This window comes from Macaca nemestrina, chromosome 1 (genome assembly GCF_043159975.1).
Source record: "Macaca nemestrina isolate mMacNem1 chromosome 1, mMacNem.hap1, whole genome shotgun sequence".
Lineage (NCBI taxonomy): Eukaryota > Metazoa > Chordata > Mammalia > Primates > Cercopithecidae > Macaca > Macaca nemestrina.
Genome location: NC_092125.1, coordinates 207,775,766 through 207,795,096, shown reverse-complemented (window position 1 = coordinate 207,795,096; position 19,331 = coordinate 207,775,766). Strand labels below are relative to the sequence as shown.

Genomic DNA, 19,331 nt, shown 5'->3' with positions numbered 1-19,331 from the left:
GCTGTTAATCATCATCATCATCTCTCCACCCTTTCAGCTGTGATGGTCTGGCAGTTTATGAGTTCTGATCTCAGGCACTCACTTCTTGGTGCCCAGGTTCAAAAGCCCTTTCTCTGAACAACACAGAGTGCTTTTTTTTTTTTTTTTCCATTTGACTTTCTAGCCTACCACATTGTCAGGGAAGGGTAGACTCTGCTCACTGCAACATCCGCCTCCCAGGCTCAAGCCATCCTCCCATCGCAGCCACCAGTGTAGCTGGGACTACAGGTGCGCACAACAATGCCCAGCTAGTTTTTGTTTTTTTTTTTTTTTTTTTTTTTTTGTAGAGACGGGGTTTCGCCATGTTGCCCAGGCTGGTCTCAAACTCCTGAGCTCAAGCGATCCACCCATCTCTGCCTCCCAAAGTGGACGGCATTCTTTGTATGCAAATTGGAAGCTAAAGAAAGCTACCACTACTGAGTGCCTTCCAAGTCAAATGGTAACATGAAATTTACAAATGAGGGCCCGGCACAGTGGCTCACGCCTGTAATCCCAGCATTTTGGGAGGCTGAGGCAGGCGGATCATCTGAGGTCGGGAGTTCAAGACCAGCCTGACCAACATGGAGAAACCCCGTCTCTACTAAAAATACAAAATTAGTCAGCCATGGTGGCTCATGCCTGTAATCCCAGCTACTCAGGAAGGCTGAGGCAGGAGAATCGCTTGAACCCAGGAGGTGGAGGTTGCGTTGAGCTGAGATCACCCCATTGCACTCCAGCCTGGGCAACAAGAGCGAAACTCCGTCTCAAAAAAAAAAAAAAGAAAAGAAAAGAAAAGAAAGAAAAAGAAAAAAGAAACCTACAAATGAGAAAACTGAAGCTCAGGGTAGTACAGTGGCTTGCATAAGATTATAAAGGCAGGAAGCAGAAGTGGATTCAAACCCAGAACGGTCAGCCTCAAGACTCCATGCTCTTCCTAGAAACTTTCACTCTGGTAAACAAGGCAGGCATAGATAAGCTGACGAAGCAGGTAGTACAGACCTACTGCCAAGGGAGTAGTCTGGGCAGAAAGTGTGACTGGAGAGTGGAGGTAGGAGGAGCTCTCTTGTTGCTGAGCTGCTCCCAGAAAGTTTTCTCAGGTTTTAGGTATATGAAGATGAGAAAGACTGAGATCATGCTGGGGCCAAGTGTTTTTTGGGGTTGGACCCATGGTCAGGGAGAGTAACAACTTCATGCTGTCACCTTGCTCTGGGAGATAAGCAAGCGTGGGAAGCAGGAGCTCTGGCCTCATGAGCCCTGCTGTGCTCTGCCCTCTGATTCGTGCCTCAGCAAGAACCAGATCATGAGTGGCTTACCCAGGCACTAGGATTTACCCCATCCCTTCTTCCCACCCAGGGCCTGGCTGGAGATTCCGCAGCAGGCAGACACTCAGCAAACATCTAGTTCCTGGAAGGAAAATGGGAGCCCTCTAACCTGGCAGGCCAGTTGTTTTTGTTTGTTTGTTTGTTTGTTTGTTTGTTTTTGAGACACAGTCTTGCTCTGTCACCAGGCTGGAGTACAGTGGCACGATCTCGGCTCGGCATAACCTCCACCTCCCTGGTCCAAGAGATTCTCCAGCCTCAGCCTCCAGAGTAGCTGGCACTACAGGCACGCGCCACCACGCCCAGCTAATTTTTTTGTATTTTTAGTAGAGACGGGGTTTCACGATGTTGTCCAGGATGGTCTCCATCTCCTGACCTCGTTATCCGCCCACCTCAGCCTCCCAAAGTGCTGGGATTGCAGGCATGAGCCACTGCGCCCAGCCCCAAGTCGAGTGATTTTTTTTTTCTTTTTCAAGACAGAGTCTCACTCTGTCACCAGGCTGGAGTACAGTGGCGTGATCTCAGCTCACTGCAATCTCCGACTCTCCGGTTCACGCCATTCTCCTTCCTCAGCCTCTGAGTAGCTGGGATTATAGGCACATGCCACCACCCCCAGCTGATTTTTGCATTTTTAGTAGAGATGGGGTTTCACTTTGTTGGCCAGGATGGTCTCGATCTCCTGACCTCGTCAACCACCCACCTCAGCCTCCCAAAGTGCTGGGATTACAGGCGTGAGCCACCACGCCCTGCTCGTTTGATTTTTTTTTTTTAAATAACATTTATTGGGGAAGTCACAGCCTTATTATAAAAACATACAATTTCACTGGAGAAACTTGGAAAATAATAATAGCTATCATTTGTTGAGGATACATTGCACTGTGAATCAGCATAACTTAACAACTCTATGAGGCTGGGCTCTGTCGCTTAATAGCTGGCTGTTCCTGCTCAAGATACTTCATCTACCAGTCTCAGTGTCCACACCTGTAAAGTAGAGCTACTAATAGAATCTACCTCCTAGGATTATTGTACAAATTAAATTTCCCATAATGGGGCGCCGGCCTCAGCATGAGTGGGGACAACACTGAAAAAACTATATACACTATTTTAAAAATTCCTATAATGTTGTTGCATTATTGCTTCTGAAAAGGTGTTTTTCTTTTCTTTCTTTGCTCATTTATTTATTTTTAGAGACAGGCTCTATGTTGCCCAGGCTGAATTTGAACTCCTGAGCTCAAAGGATCCTCCTGATCCTACTTGAGGCCTCTCAGCCTCCCAAGTAGCTGAGACTATACCCTCTGGCCACTGTGCCCAGCTCAAAAAGGAGGAGTTTTTGACTGGGCACAGTGTTTCACACCTGTAATCCCAACATTTTGGGAGGCTGAGGTGGGTTGATCACCTGAGGTCAGGAGTTCGAGACCAGCCTGGCCAAAATGATGAAACCCTGTCTTTACTAAAAAATACAAAAACTAAGCCAGGAGCAGTGGCTCATGCGTGTAATCCCAGCACTTTGGGAGGCTAAGGTGGGTGGGTCACCTAAGGTCAGGAGTTTGAGACCAGCCTGGCCAACATGGTGAAACCCCGTCTCTACTAAAAATACAAAAATCAGCCAGGTGTGGTGGCATGTGCTTATAATCCCAGCTACTTTGGAGGCTAAAGCAGGAGAATCGCTTGAACCTGGCAGTTGGAGGTTGCAGTGAGCCGAGGTCGCGCCACTGCACTCCAGCCTGGGCAATAAAAGCAAGACTCCATCTCAAAAAAAGAAAAAATAAATAAATAAATTAGCAGAGCACGGTGGTGGATGCCTGTAATCCCAGCTACTTGGGAGGCTAAGGCAGGAGAATTGCTTGAACCCGGGAGGTGGAGGTTGCAGTGAGCCAAGATTGCACCACTGCACTCCAGCCTAGGCGACAGAGCCAGACTCTGTCTTTTAAAAAAAAAAAAAAAAGAGGAGGTGTTTTTCAGAAACAAAATTATAAAAGAAACCAAGAGTCTAAGCTCATCTGATTTTTTTTTTTTTTTTTTGACCTATATTTCTCTTCCTACATCTTAGAAGGTCTGGAAATCTCTGAGGTCTCCAGGCTCACAAGACTTGAGTATTGTGAGGGCCTTGGAGATCCATCCAACCACTTCCAAGCTGGAAGAATTCCCTCTGGACTTCCGAGATGGGGTTGCCCAGCCTCATCGTGATCACATCCAATGGTGGATATTCACTGTCTGATGATGGTACAAGGGTCCTGGCCTGGGAGGAGGGAGGTCCTGAACAAGGCTCTTTCTGGACCTGTTTCCCCACCTGCAGGGTGAGGAAGTAGACCCCAGCTCTGGGGCTAGATGGCTCTGGAAGTCTCTATTATTATTATTAATTTTTTTTTGAGATGGAGTCTCACTGTGTTGCCCAGGCTGGAGTGCAGTGACGTGATCTCAGCTCACTGCAACCTCTACCTCCTGGGTTCAAGCGATTCTCTGCCTCAGCCTCCCGAGTAGCTGGGATTACAGGTGCCCACCACCATGCCCAGCTAATTTTTTTGTATTTTTTAGTAAAGATGGGGTTTCACCATGTTGGCCAGGCTGGTCTTGAACTCCTGACCTCGTGATCCACCTGCCTCAGCCTCCCAAAGTGCTGGGATTATAGGCGTGAGCCACCGCGCCTGGCAGAAGTCTTTTTTTTTTTTTTTTTTTGAGATGGATTTTCACACTTGTTACAAAGGTTGGAGTGCAGTGGCACGATCTCAGCTCACTGCAAACTCTGACTCCCGGGTTCAAGCGATTCTCCCACCTCAGCCTCCCGAGTAGCTAAGATTACAGGCACGTGCCACCATGCCCAGCTAATTTTTTGTATTTTTAGTAGATACGGGGTTTCACCATGTTGGTCAGGCTGGTCTCGAACTCCTGACTTCATGATCCGCCCACCTCGGCCTCCCAAAGCGTTGTGATTACAGGTGTGACCCACCGCACCTGGCCAGAAGTCTCTATTCTTGAAAGCGGACAGAGTCTGCTTTGCTTTTAGGTCATTTCCTGAAAGACCCTTATCAGTTATGACCCCTCTGAGGTTAAAGAGTTTATTGAGTTCTACCAGCTCAGGAAGTAAGAGGTAAATAATGAGGAGAAAGAGTTCCTCCAAGTCTCTTTAGCAGAATACAAATCTAGCTATCTCTTCCACCTTCCCCCTTCTCCACCCACATCACCACCACCTTAGACGAAGCCCTCATCATCTACAGCTTAGCTGGATATTTAGAGCCCTCCTATTTTGGGTTTGGCCTTTCTCACGTTCCCGAAACCGTCATGTTCTTCCCTACGTTCTGGCCTCTCCTTCCAATGAGAATATCCTCTCTTGCCTTTTCCATTTGGGAAAATTCCCACTCCATCCTTCAACAAGTTCAAATGTCCCCTCCTCGATGAAATCATCTCTGGTTCATCCCCACTCCCCTGCAAGCAGAACCACACTCTACACTCCACTCTCTGAAAGTCCTGCTGCAATTATAGCATTTCCTTTTTTTGAGACAAAATCTCTTTCTGTCACCCAGGCTGGAGTGCAATGGCGGGATCTCAGTTCACTGCAATCTCTGCCTCTGGGTTCAAGTGATTCTCCTGTCTCAGCCTCCAAGTAGCTGGGATTATAGGCGTGCACAACCACGCTTGACTAATTTTTGTATTTTTAGTAGAGTTGCGGTTTCACCAAGTTAGCCAGGCTGGTCTCGAACTCCTGAGCTCAGGTGATCTGCCCACCTCGGCCTTCCAAAGTGCTGGGATTACAGGCATGAACCACCACGCTTGGCCCATTATAGCATTTCTTATTCAGTTTTGTGATTTTCGTATGAGTGTCCCTGCTAAACTATAAATTCCTCAGGGGAAAGGACTCTCATTCATCTTGCCTGACACACAGTAGGTGTCAATAAATTAATTAAAAGAGTGAATGAGGCCAGAACACAGTGGCTCATGCCTGTAATCCCAGCACTTTGGGAGGCCGAGGTGGGCAGATCATCTGAGGTCGGGAGTTTGAGACCAGCCTGGTCAACATGGAGAAACCCTGTCTCTACTAAAAATACAAAAAATTAGCTGGGCGTGGTGGCATGCACCTGTAATCCCAGCTACTCAGGACGTTGAGGCAGGAGAATTGCTTGAACCCAGGAGGTGGAGGTTGCGGTGAGCCGAGATCGCACCATTGCACTCCAGCCTGGGCAACAAGAGTGAAACTCCATCTCAAAAAAAAAAAAAAAAGAGTGAATGAGCAAAAGACTGAATGGATAGGTGGGTGGATGGATAGCGGAATGAATGGGTGGATGAAGATTCACCTTGGATGCTGTATGATGCTACTGAATCCCAGCCCCGTCTCAGTGAGGATGAAAAATTCTGGGTGGATCACACTGTGATGTGTGCTGGAACTCTCTTTTCCTTCCTCCCTTCCTGTTGTATTCCATTATCTCATTGATGAAGGACATTTGGAGAACCTGGCCTATGTGAGACTGTGCTAGGCCCCAAGGACAGCCATCAAAAGACACTGTGGAACTGGGATGGGATGGTGATCTAAGGTGCTTTGCATGCCTGGACTCCTTTTGTTCTGCAGGTCTTAGCACACACATTTCCTCTGAGTGGTCTTTCCTGACCGCTGACCTAGAATATATCCTCCCCACGTTTCACTTCTTCTTCTCCCATTACCCCTTTGATTTCCTCATGCCATTTGTGAAAATCTGAAATTACCATTGTTTTTATTCGTCTTCCCCCACTGAAATATCAGCTGCATAATAGCAGGGACCACGTCTTTATGTTCACTGCTGTATCCAGTGCCTAGTTCAGTACCTGGCACACAGCAGGCACCCAATAAACATATTCTGCTGTAATAATATTTTCTTATGATCTTTACTTCACTTCACTAATTTTCTCTTCAGCTGGCCCAATCTGATGTTAAACCTACCCACTGAGTTCCTAATTTTTATTACCGTATTTTTCAGTTCTAGAATTTCCATTTGGTTCTTTACTATAATTTCTAGTTCTCAATCTTGTCCAGTCTCAATCTTATCCTGCTGCTCAGAGGGCAGAAAAGGAAAATGTCTTTGAGTAAAGCATAGTTATTTGAAAATTTGATTGATTATTCCATTATCTGGGTCTTTTGTATAACTTTCTATTATCTGTTTCTGCTTTTGGGTCATGTTGTCTTCAGTTTCTTTGAGGGTTGGGCTGTTGTTTCCTGTTTACTCTCACTTCTCATGGTGGTCCAACCCAAAGCCTAGGTGGGGGGAGTTTGTCAGGGCTCCCCTTTCTTAGAGGATCTAGAACTACAATTTTTCTCTCATACATTTGTAAGTATGTGAAGATGAGAAAGCTTGGCTCAGTTTCTCAGCTCTCTCCTCTGCAAGTGGCAAATACTTTTAGGAGAAAAGCAGCTCCAAATAAAGGGCTTGCTTCTCTCAGTCCCTTATTTCTTTTCTGCATCGGTAACTTTTCAGTACTGACTCTACTGTTGCTCCATAGTAAATATTTACTGGATGAATAAATGCAGGACTACTAGGCTCGAGGGTGGGAACAGATCTAGACACATTACACACACTCATTCTTCCAGCAGTCCCTGACACCTACTCTGTGCCATGTTCTGTGCTGTGCTGAATAAGAGAAGTGACAAAACCTAGTCCCAACCCACAAGGGACAGACCATATTCTTGGTAGTCACGATCTTTAGAACAGCGGTCAACAGAAAGGGCCCTTCGAACATTTAGGAACTCTGAGTTTCCTAGGGAAAGCAGAAAGTTTCCCTGGGGAAGGGGCTTCTAAGCTAAATATTGAAGAATAAAGAAGAGTTTGCAGTCTGGGCAACATAGCAAAACTCCATCCCCTAGCACCCCAAAAATTAGCTGGGCATGGTGACATGCACCTGTAGTCCCAGCTACTTAGGAGAATGAGGCGGGAGGATTGCTTGAGCCCAGGAGTTCGAGGTTACAGTGAGCTATGATTGCACCACTTGTACTCCAGCCTGGGTGACAACGGCAAGAACCTGTCTCGACAGGGAAAAAAAAAAAAGTTTGCCAGGTAAAATAATTGGAGAAGGGCTTTCCTTGCAGAGGAAATACACGGACTGTAAAAGATACTCCTCAGAGTGTCTGGAGGTGAAAATGAAGCTTCTGAGGTTTGCAAGAAAATGTTTCCAAATGAGAGTCTGGCATTTAATATCCTTGCAGGCATCTCCAGCACGGGAAACTATAACACAGCTGGTCCCAGGCTCGTCCTGTCTGGCTCCCTCTTTGTAAGAGGGGAGAAGATTGCACAGTGTGATGGAGCTCATTTTCAGCAGAGTAATCTCAGACTTCAACATGGGTATCCTGTCTCCTGGGCTGGTGCCCTTCTGGCACGGGACACTTCCCTAGCTCTCATGAACCCTACAATCACTTACCCCCACAGGCACACCAAAGGCAGTTGAGAACTTGAGTCAAGGGTGAGGAGAGACCTCTGGGTGAAAAGGGCAGGGATGGGGAAAGAGGTTGATGGGTGGCTGGGGGCCCCTCCCTCTCCACTTCCTGGCTTTCTCTCATCAGCTTTGACTCTCAGTTCTTCTTTTGTTCTTTCACCTTTTTTTTTTTGAGATTGAGTTTTTCTCTTGTCACTCAGGCTAGAGTGCAATGGCGCCATCTCGGCTCACTGCAACCTCCTTCTCTTAGGTTCAAGCGATTCTCCTGCCTCAGCCTCCTAAGTAGTTGGGATTGCAGGCATGCGCCAGCACACCTGGCTAATTTTTGTATTTTTTAGTAGAGACGGGGTTTCACCATGTTGGCCAGGCTGGTCTTCAACTCCTGACCTCAGGTGATCCACCCACCTCAGCCGGCCCTTTTTTTTTTTTGAGACAGGGTCTTGCTCTGTCACCCAGGCTGGAGTGCAGTGGCACAATCATGGCTGGACCTCCCAGGCACAAGCAATCCTCCTGCCTCAACCCCCAAGTAGCTGAGGCTATAGGTTTGTGCCACTATGCCCAGCAATTTTTTTTTTTTTTTTTTTTTTTTTTTTTTTTTTTTTTTTAGAGATGGGGCCTCTGTATGTTCCCCGGGTGGTCTCAGACTCCTGTGCTCAAGTTATCTGCCTGCCTCAGCCTCCCAAAGTGCTAGGATTACAGGCATAGCCCCCATGCCCGGCCTCAGCCAGATCTTCCCTGGGCTTGCAACATAAGGCCCAAAACAATAGAATAGAAGTGAGGGGAGTTTTCCCTTTACTACCAACCACGTGAATGAGGCCTAAAGTGAACTAAGGAAGGGACAGTGGGCCAGAGCCAGGGCTGTGGTCACCAACTCCTGGAGTCTGGAGGGAGTTGGTGTAGGGGAGGAGGCGGGAGTGGCAGAGAATCAAGACTTAATGGGTGAATTCTAGGGCAGCCCCAGAGGTTACGTACGTGGCTGTGGCTTCAGACAGACCTGGATTCAAGGTCAAATGAGACTGGCTCCACCATTTACGATCTTAGCAAGTCACTTAACATCTAAGCCTCAGTTTTTTCACCAGTCAAATGGGGATAAACATAACACCTGCTGCAGGGCACCACAGAGGGAATCAAGTGAGGGAATGCATAAAGCATGGAGCACTGTCCAGGCCAGCTTTGGGATTCCTCTCATCCGCCCACCCCTCCCTGGGCCCTCACAGCCACTCCCTCACCCCAGTCCCCTTCCACCACAGCTTAGTCACCCGCTTGTCCCTTCCCTCACTCCCCTCGCTCATCCTCAGCTAATACAAACAACCCATCTGCTTGCTACTTTCTCTACCCAAACCACAAAATGCTAGGTCTTGACTGGGCGCGGTGGCTCATGCCTGTAATCCCAGCACTTTGGGAGGCTGAGGCAGGCGGATCACTTGAGGTCAGGCATTTGAGACCAGCCTAGCCAACGTGGTGAAACCCCGTCTCCACACACACACACACACAAATACAAAAAAGTAGCCAGGCGTGGTGGCACACACCTGCAGTCCCAGCGATTCAGGAAGCTAAGGCAGGATAATTGCTTGAATCGAGGAGGTGGAGGTTGCAGTAAGCCGAGATCGTGCCACTGCACAGAGCAAAACTCTGTCTAAAAGCAACAACAACAACAACAAAAACCCCAACAACAACAAAACAAAACGCAAGGTCTTAAACTTCAGAAATAATCTATTTCAGTCTTCCCAGTTCCTTGAAATGAGGAACTGAGGCCTAGAGAGAGAAAGCCCAACTAAAACCAGGCTTCCCGATTCCTCATCTCCAGCACTTTCACAGAACTCTACCATCCCCTCTACAATCTAAATATTTCCCAAGCTTTCATTCAGAACCTGCAGTCCATCTACAACCTTCCCTTGAAACCTAAATCTATCCCAGCCTTTCTCCTTGAGCTCCTATACCCTGCCCCTATCTTCTTTAAGCAACAAACTCATTTATGACTATTTGCTATGTGCTGGCTCTTTTAAAATTGGTTATTATTACATGTAATCCGGCAGTTCTTTTGTTAAACGGTCAGAGAGGTAGAGTTTCTGGCCCAGGGTCTCAGAGTTGGTCAGTGATTAGACCAGGATTCAGCCTGCAGGATGCATGACTCCAAGCCTCGGGCCCTACTTACTCCCACCGTTGCCTCTGGATTGACCTCTCTCCTATCTCCTAGGATCTAGCCTGCTCCCTCAGCCAGGGCCTTAGAACCTAGGGCCTGGTATTATCCAACCCCAGATCTGCAGAAAGGAAGCCACACCCCTCCTCCACCTTGTAGGCCGTCCTTCCTCTCCCTGCCTCACCCCGCCTCCCCTGCCTCCTGGTTCAAAAGCAGCCAAGCCAAAAGAAGCCTCCAGACAGCCCTGAGATCACCTAAAAAGCTGCTACCAAGACAGCCAAGATCCTACCAAAATGAAGCGCTTCCTCTTCCTCTTACTCACCATCAGCCTCCTGGTTATGGTACAGGTAAGAGCAACCCCTGGCACCACTGCCAGGACTCCCCAAAGTTGCTTGGCATGGAGGGAGGGCATACAGGATGTGAGCTCCCAGAGACCCAGCCTTCTCTCCTGAGAGCACAGCAGATGGACTCCAACAGGAAAATCAGGGACACAGCGGGCCTGGCCGCCCAGCTTTCCAGTTCTTCTGGCTGGAGCTGGACTGCTTGCAGGCTGCCCTGATAGAAACCTGTATCCAAGCTGGGGAGCACTTACAGGGTGCCAGGAGCATTGGGGCACCCAAGGGGTGCTGTGGAATAATAGAGAATTAAGAGACTTGGGAAGACAACCCTAAGTGAGGAAGACATCGGCCCACAGGGAGTCTGGGGAGATGGTCCTTTGGGGAGAGGCCAGATGTCCAAGTGGAGCCTGCTGTGGTTCTGGAGGTGACAGGGGACACTCCAACCCCCACTCCCCTGCCAGAGAGAAGCCTGGATGTTCAGGAATGCAAAGAAGACAGGACTCTCCCACTTCAGAAATAATTGGAGTCTCAAAAGCGACTGCTATTCCAGGAGGCAGCTTTGGTAGCATCCCAGGTGCCCAGAGGGGAGTCAGTACAGGAGACCGGACATCAAGTTCTTGATCAAGGACAGCTTGATCACCATCAAAACCAGCTTAATCTCCATCAAGAACAGCTCTAGTTGCAGCTCCATCAAGCATTAAGGACAGCTTGATCACCATCTGGCCACTTCCCCACCCCACATCTAGCCACCCACGCTTTGCAAAGTGCTTTCTCACTCAGCCCGGGCTCTTGTGACCTTCACTACTGTGATGAACTTCTCCCCACTCAGAAGAGGAAACTGAGGCTCAGGGAAGCTAAGCCCTTTGCCAGGCTAGGAAGGTCAAGGGCCAGGGCTCCCGTCTCCCTCTATGCCAGAGGGGCTGGTGGCTGGGGAGAGGTAAAAAGAAAGGTTCTGTGACCGGGCACGGTGGCTCACGCCTGTAATCCCAACACTTTGGGAGGCCGAGGTGGGCTGATCACCTGAGGTCAGGAGTTCAAGACCAGCCTGGCCAACATGACAAAATCTCATCTCTACTAAAAATACAAAAATTAGCTGGGTGAGCCAGGCACGGTGGCTCATGCCTGTAATCCCAGCACTGTGGGAGGCTGAGGCGGGCAGATCACGAGGTCAGGAGATTGAGACCATCCCGTCTAACACGGTGAAACCCTGTCTCTACCATAAATACAAAAAGAAATTAGTCAGTCATGGTGGTGGGTGCCTGTAGTCCCAGCTACTTGGGAGGCTGAGGCAGGAGAATGGTGTGAATCCAGGGGTGGAGCTTGCAGTGAGCCGAGATCGCGCCACTGCACTCCAGCCTGGGCGACAGAGAGAGACTGTGTCTTGGGGGGGAAAAAAATTAGCTGGGTATGATGGTGGGCACCTATAATCCCAGCTACTCGGGAGGCTGAGGCAGGAGAATCGCTTGAAACCGGGGGTGGAGGTAGCAGTGAGCCGAGATCGCACCACTTCACTCCAGCCTGGGCAAAAGAGCGAAACTCTATCTCAAAAAAACAGAAAGATTCTGTGAAATGGGGTGGGCAGGGGCAGTGATCACCTCTGTCCCTGCCTGTGTCAAAGCAGGGAGCAGCCAAACATCCTGACAGGACCTTGTGGAAGAAGTAGTGGTCACATGGGACAGAACTGAGGACTGTTTTATGGAGGTGGGGGGATGGAGGGCAGGGAGGGTAGAAAGGGGGCTGCATCTTTAAATAACAAACAGGAGATTCAGAAGTCCCCTGAAGGCTGGGTATGGTGGCTCACACCTGTAATCCCAGCACTTTGGGAGGCCAAGGCGGGTGGATCACCAGGTCAGGAGTTCGAGACCAGCCTGACCAACATGGTGAAAACCCGTCTCTACTAAAAGTAGAAAAATTAGCCAGGCGTGGTGGCATGTGCCTATAGTTCCAGCAACTCAGGAGGCTGAGGCAGGAGAATCACTTGAACCCGGGAGGTGGAGGATGCAGTGAGCCGAGATCGCACTACTGCAGTCCAGCCTGGGTGACAGAGTGAGACTCTGCCTCAAAAAATAAAATAAAATAAAATAAAATAAAATAAAATAAAATAAAATAAAATAGGCCGGGCGCGGTGGCTCAAGCCTGTAATCCCAGCACTTTGGGAGGCCGAGACGGGCGGATCACGAGGTCAGGAGATCGAGACCATCCTGGCTGACACTGTGAAACCCCGTCTCTACTAAAAACTACAAAAAACTAGCCGGGCGAGGTGGCGGGCGCCTGTAGTCCCAGCTACTCGGGAGGCTGAGGCAGGAGAATGGCGTGAACCCGGGAGGCGGAGCTTGCAGTGAGCTGAGATCCGGCCACTGCACTCCAGCCTGGGTGACAGAGCGAGACTCCGTCTCAAAAAAAAATAAATAAATAAATAAATAAAATAAAATAAAATAAAATAAAATAATAAAGTCCCCTGAGCTTATCCCACTTCTCCTCCTGCAGATACAAACTGGAGTCACCAGCCAAAACGCCACCAGCCAAAGCAGCCCCTCAGCATCCAGCAACTTGAGTGGAGGCGGTTTCCTTTTCTTCGTGGCCAATGCCATAATCCACCTCTTCTACTTCAGTTGAGGTGACACGTCTCAGCCTTAGCCCTGTGCCCCCTGAAACAGCTGCCACCATCACTCGCAAGAGAATCCCCTCCATCCTTGGGAGGGGTTGATGCCAGACATCACCAGGTTGTAGAATTTGACAGGCAGTGCCATGGTGGCAACAGCCGAAATAGGGGGGTAATGATGTAGGGGCCAAGTACTGCCCAGCTGGGGGTCAATAAAGTTATCCTTGTACATGCAGTGGGGTCCTGTGTGCGGTTACTGTCCATTCCTATGCCCCAAGAGCCAGCTGTGCAGCAGCACCAGGGAGCTTCCCATTCCCCCATCAGCAGGGAAGTTGGCACCAGGGAGCAGCCCCCAGCTTCCCGACCTAAATTCCAACGCTGAGGGCCCCTCCCCTCAGAAGCACATTACGGGGACAAGGCCCAGAACCTGGCAGCCTCACCAACCCCTGCAGTTGCATTTGCTTCACCCATCCCTGGGTGTTTGGGAATGATGGTACTAGAGATGCCACTACCCTGGACATCCCAGGCTCAGAGAGCCTCTACCCCACTACCTGGGTATCTTCAGAATGACAAATCCAGGGAGATCCCCAGACCCAGGGACACCCCTCAACATGGTCTTTAGATCCCCAGCAAACCAGCCCCACAGGCATCTGGAGCTGGAGGATGACTGGTGGCTGTCTACCTCCCATGCTGGCCCAGGGGCTGGGAAGGCAGGAAGGGCAAGCAGCTGCTCTGACCACTCCCACCCTCCTGGGCTTGGGGGAGGTGGGTGCTGCAGAGATGGAAGGGAGCCCCAGGGCACCCCCCAAGGGCCCCTCCCACCTTGGCTTCTTCCTTGAGGACCTCCAGGGACAGAGGGAGCTCCCCCTCTTCTATGTCCTGCCCTCTCTGAGGTGGGTTAAAGACCCAGACGCCCTGTCCTGGCTTCTCTAAGACCAGAGTTGGGGTGAGTGCAGCAGAGCCCTGGAGGCACAGCCCTTCAGGGTGTGGCTCACACTTATCTTCCGTGCCTGGCCCAGGGCGCCCCCATCACGCTAACTTCCACGTTTTCACCCTGGACTTGTATGCATCCCTAGAATATTCTTTATCTCTGCCTCCTGGAGTCTGGCTAACTCCTTCCCACCCTGACAACTCAGCTGCAGGTCCCTGATGTGTGCAGAGGGACATCTCAGCCTGCCCTGCACCCCTTTGGGGGGGTGACGTTCCTGCTGTGTGAGTCCCTCTACTTCTTTCCTCCCTTCTCATGGATGCATCACCCTACCCGTCAGGATCCTCTATGGGACTGGGAGTTCCCTAAGGACAGGGACCAAAAGGCTCAGTTTGTGTCTGTGCCCGCACAGCCGAGGGCCGGCTCAGACCCGGCTCTCACAACACATCATTTGGGTGGCCGTGCGAGACTACACTCCCCAGTTAGTCCGGTCCCAGGGCGCCCTCTGATGGCAGAAGGAGACCTAACAGCTGAACCCCAAAGCTGGAGCCAGGAGGGAAGAAGTCAGCCTGAGCCTCAGGGAAGAAGCCAGCCTGAGCATCAGGGAAGAAGGCAGGTGAACAAATCCCCACCCCACCCCGAAATATCAAGGCGCACAGAGACAAGGGTACCTGGCAGCATATTAGAAAACAGCTTATGTTACAACAAAAACCCTATAAAAACATTCATCCCAGCAAAAGCCTCCAGGGCTGGAGGGTGAGGTGAAAAGGTTCAAAGCACATGGATGGTCCAGATCTGGGATGCCCTGTCCTCATCCGGCTCCCATAGCACCACGTGGTCCCGGTCGTAGCCCCGGCCTCCTGGGGGTGGGATGGGGATTAAAAGATAGGGAGATAGTCAGAGAGAGCTGGGACTCCATGGCTCTCAGTCCCCTCAGGAGCCCTCTTCCCCGTACATCCCACCTTACCCTTCACATCCAGGATCTGGCCTTCGAACATCTGGCTGCAGATGTGGCCGGATTCACTGATGCTCCACGTCTGGCGCGGCAGGCGGCTCTCGGCCCACAGCACCACCTTGGAGCCTGGGCTAGGGGGTCCAATTACCTGCAGGCTCATGCTGGGGGCCATCTGAGGCCCCAGGAGGTCATCAGGCATTGTTCCTCCCCACAGGGACTCTACTGTACCCAAGAAACCCTTGACACATCTGCTCCAAATCCTGGCTCTTAGGGACTGTGGCCCTGGGCAAATCTCTTAATCCTCCTCAGCTTCAGTTTCCTTGGGGATGGAAATCCCCAAATGCTGGCTTTTGCAAGGGTTCAGCATGAGAAAACATAAAAGGGTTGGAAAGAAAAATATTAACTCCTCCAGGAATCCTTCCATGACTGGCTTTCAAAGCGTAGGCTTTAGCATCAGACAAATCTCTACACATTTACTGGCTGTGTGACTTTCAGCAAATTACCTAACCTCTCTGTGCTCTGGTTTCCTCACCTGTAAAATGGGGAATATAAAAAGACCTGCCCCATGCTACTCTAGACTAAAGATTATAGGAGGCATTTGTGTGAAGAACTCAGTGCAGAGCCTGGCACATGGTCAGCCATCTCTCTCATTCTAAGTAAAAGACAAAACCTCTCAATGGTCTATAAATACCTACAGTCCCCATAACCTTTCTGGCCTCATCTCCTGCTACCTCCCCCTCACTAAACTCACTCTAGCCACCCAGCTAGCCTTGCTAGCCCAGAGCAATCCCAGGCATGTTCCTTCCTAGGGCCTTTGCACTGGCTGTTCTCTCTGCCTGGAACACTCTTCCCTCAGATATCTGCACGGCTGCCTCCCTCAAATGTCATCTTCTCAGGAAAGGCTCCCATATCATACCTGATACTTCCTATGCTCCCTTTTTTTTGAGACAGAGTCTCCCTCTGTTGCCCAGGCTAGTGTGCGGTGGTGTGATCATAGCTTACCACAGCCTCAATCTCCTGGGCTCACGCAATCCTCCCACCTCAGCCTCCTGAGTAGCTGGGACTACAGGTGCATGCCACCATGTCCGGCTAGTGTTTTTACTTTTTGTGGAGATGGCGTCTTATTATGCTGCCCAGGCTGGTCTTGAACTCCTGAGCTCAAGAGATCCTCCTGCCTCACTCAGCCTCTCACAGTGCTGTGATTACAGGCGTGAGCCACCGCGCCTGGCCTATTCTCCTTTCATGATTTATCTTCCTCTATTGAACTTTCATCATCTAAGACACTAAGATATTCTGCCCATTTAAGTTATTTCTGTATGGCCGGGCGCAGTGGCTCATGCCTGTAATCCCAGCACTTTGGGAGGCCGAGGCGGGTGGACCACGAGGTCAGGAGATCGAGACCATCCTGGCTAACATGGTGAAACCCCATCTCTACTAAAAATACAAAAACTTAGCCAGGCCTGGTGGCGGGCACCTGTAGTCCCAGCTACTCGGGAGGCTGAGGCAGGAGAATGGCGTGAACCCGGGAGGTGGAGCTTGCAGTGAGCCGAGATCATGCCACTGCACTCCAGCCTGGGCGATAGAGCAAGACTCCGTCTCAAAAAAAAAAAAAAAGTTATTTCTGTCTATCTCTCCCCACTAGGATATAAGCTTCAGGAGGGTAGGTGCTAATTCTGTCTATAACTGCTATATCCCCAGCATCTAGAACAGAGCCTGGCACATAGTAGGTGCTCAAGAAATGTGTGTGGAGGCCAGGCGCGGTGGCTCAAGCCTGTAATCCCAGCACTTTGGGAGGCCGAGACGGGCGGATCACGAGGTCAGGAGATCGAGACCATCCTGGCTAACACAGTGAAACCCCGTCTCTACTAAGAAATACAAAAAACTAGCCGGGCGAGGTGGCAGGCGCCTGTAGTCCCAGCTACTCGGGAGGCTGAGGCCGGAGAATGGCGTGAACCCGGGAGGCGGAGCTTGCAGTGAGCTGAGATCCGGCCACTGCACTCCAGCCTGGGCTACAGAGCGAGACTCCGTCTCAAAAAAAAAAAAAAAAAAAAAAAAAGAAATGTGTGTGGAGTAAATCTACCTTTTTTCTTATTTTTATTTTTATTTATTTATTTATTTTTGAGATCAGGTCTTGTGCTGTTACCAAGGCTGGAGTGCAATGGCGCAACCCTGGCTCACTGCAGCCTCTAACTCCTGGGCTCAAGCCTCCCACCTCAGCCTCTTGAGTACCTGGGACTACAGGCATGCACCGCTACACCCAGTTAATTTTTTCTTTGGCCTCAAACTCCTGTCCTCTCCTGTCCAAAGCAATCCTCCTGCCTCGGCCTTCCAAAGTGTTGGGATTATAGGCATGAGCCACCATGCCTGGCCAAATCTACCATTATTAATAGGGCTCAAGTTCTGTCATAGGCATCAGAGCTGGGAGGTCCCTTAGAAGCACCCAGTTCATTGCTCTTGTTTTTGCAGACTGAGGCCCAGAGAAGAGCATGACTTGCCCAGGGGGCACAGTCTGCACTCTCCCCTCCCCAGGGTCCTGGCTTCTGTGTGCGTCCCTCTGTGTTCCTGATTGGGATCGGACTCCTCAGCGTGGACCCACAAATGCCTAGGGCCAGGGTGTCCCTGTCCCAGCCCCTGTATCAGTACCTGGTTCTTCAGCAGCCCATCCTCGTAGTACCAGATGCAGCTACCTCCCGCTCGGGGGTCGGAGACCACCACACGGCCTGCCTTCATGTCCTCCACATGGTCCGGCACTGCCAGGAATCCCCCCAGTGCTGCATTCCAGAGGCGGAAATAAACCCGGCGCTGGTGGCAGAAAGAGGCTGAGAGTCAGGGGTGCCAGGGAGGGATGACCTGGGCCCCCAATACCCTTAACTCTGGACTCTCCAGTATCAGGCTCCCAAGCCCTCCTTCCTGTCCCCAAACTTTCCTTGACTCTGTTTCTAAGTCAACGCTTTTTTACACACACATATGGAGAGCACATGTATCACACACACACACACACACACAGTTTCATGGTCGTAGAGATACCCACAGATGTGTACAGAGGGACAAACTGACAGATACACCTCTGGTCCACACGATGGCAAAGAAGTTCACAGAAGACACAGACACATGGATACACGCAGCCATCCAACTCAGATGTTCTAACCACAGATCTATGCAGTCTACTCCATACCAGGCAGCTCTGCTTGCTACAAGGATGGATGTGTGTGGGCATACAGATGTGCACACATACTTACAGAAAGAAATGCACACACACCTGTGTTGAAGAGGGTTCCTGACAGGGTGGACACTGGACTGTCAGACATCAGACACGGCTCTGCCACAAATCAGCTGGAGCTCTTAGATGGTAGTGAAAGTAATAATAGTAGTAACAATAATCACAGCTAACATTTGTTGAGAGCTGACTCACTCAAGCACTGTTCTAAGGGTTTTACCTACATTATCTTCAGTCCTCAAAACAGACCCATGACACATGTTATCCTCATTTTAAAGATGAGGAAACGAAGGTCTAAGGAGGTACAGTACTTGCCCAAGATTGCAGAGCAAATCCGTGTCCACTTCTCTGGGCCTTTATTTCCCCATCTGTAAAATGTGAGGGGTGGAGATAATCTCCAAGATTTCTCCCAGCAATGATGTTATGAGTCTTGAATACAGGGACTATACAAATATCCCTATACAAAGATACACACACTGTCAATGGTGTCACAAGTACAAGTATGCGCAGTCATAAATGTACACCCGGCCGGGCGCAGAGGCTCACGCCTGTAATCCCAGCACTTTGGGAGGCCGAGGCGAGTGGATCACCTGAGGTCAGGAGTTCGAGATCAGCCTGGCCAACATGGCAAACATGTTTGTCTCTACCAAAAATACAAAAAAAATTAGCCGGGTGTGGTGGCACACGCCTGTACTCCCAGCTACTCGGGAGGCTGAGGCAGGAGAATCTCTTGAACCCGGGAGATGAAGGTTGCAGTGAGCTGAGATCATGCCACTGCACTCCAGCCTGGGTGACAGAGTAGGACTCCGTCTCAAAAATAAATTAATTAATACAAATAAAACAATGACTGTACTCCCACAGATACACACACACACACACACACACGTCATCACCAGAGCACACAGAGGCATGGACACAAATAACCTGATGGGCACAGAAATACCCTCAAATGGGAACATGCAAGCGCACATACATACACACACAGCCCATGGCCTTACCATTTATCTGCACATGTGCATTAACGATACTGATGTTCAGACATGAAGGCATGGATGTACAGAAACATATGCAGGCAGTGCTTCCCCAGGTGAGGTATGCTAACTACCAGTGGGTGGTCCATGAGATCACTTTCAGTCCCATGTGGATCAACTTTTTTTTTTTTTTGAAACAGAGTCTCGCTCTGTTGCCCAGGCTGGAGTGCAGTGGCCGGATCTCAGCTCACTGCAAGTTTCGCCTCCTGGGTTCACGCCATTCTCCTGCCTCAGCCTCCCGAGTAGCTGGGACTACAGGCGCCCGCCACCTCGCCCGGCTAGTTGTTTGTATTTTTTAGTAGAGACGGGGTTTCACCATGTTAGCCAGGATGGTCTCGATCTCCTGACCTCATGATCCGCCCGTCTCAGCCTCCCAAAGTGCTGGGATTA

At 50.1% G+C, this 19,331-nt stretch overlaps 2 protein-coding genes across 8 annotated transcripts in view; one reads left to right on the top strand and one right to left on the bottom strand.

Annotated features, from left to right (window-relative positions):
- The first annotated feature begins 10,053 nt into the window (after positions 1-10,053).
- LOC105494502 (CD52 molecule) lies at positions 10,054-13,045 on the top strand. The gene is made up of 2 exons (XM_011762971.2): positions 10,054-10,217; positions 12,696-13,045. The coding sequence occupies exons 1-2, from the start codon at positions 10,164-10,166 to the stop codon at positions 12,822-12,824; spliced, it is 183 nt and encodes a 60-aa protein (XP_011761273.1). The 5' UTR covers positions 10,054-10,163; the 3' UTR covers positions 12,825-13,045.
- A 1,365-nt stretch (positions 13,046-14,410) lies between these two features.
- Positions 14,411-19,331, bottom strand: part of CRYBG2 (crystallin beta-gamma domain containing 2) — a 41,145-nt gene continuing 36,224 nt past the window's right edge. For 2 of the 7 annotated variants that reach the window (XM_011762972.3, XM_011762973.3), the window contains 3 exons: positions 17,337-17,495; positions 14,706-14,865; positions 14,411-14,598 (listed from right to left, as the gene is read on the bottom strand). In XM_011762972.3, the coding sequence (XP_011761274.2) occupies positions 14,510-14,598; positions 14,706-14,865; positions 17,337-17,495 (408 nt within the window). In that variant the 3' untranslated portion in view covers positions 14,411-14,509. The other 5 variants (XR_011624409.1, XM_071098023.1, XR_011624408.1 and 2 more) reach the window with 4 other exon arrangements.

What these genes read in the sequence shown, in the direction of transcription:
- LOC105494502 (XM_011762971.2), top strand. Translation starts at nt 10,164, where the DNA reads ATGAAGCGCTTCCTCTTCCTCTTACTCACCATCAGCCTCCTGGTTATG. An exon ending in GCCTCCTGGTTATGGTACAG is followed by an intron (nt 10,218 to 12,695) that starts GTAAGAGCAACC and finishes CTCCTCCTGCAG; the next exon opens with ATACAAACTGGAGTCACCAG.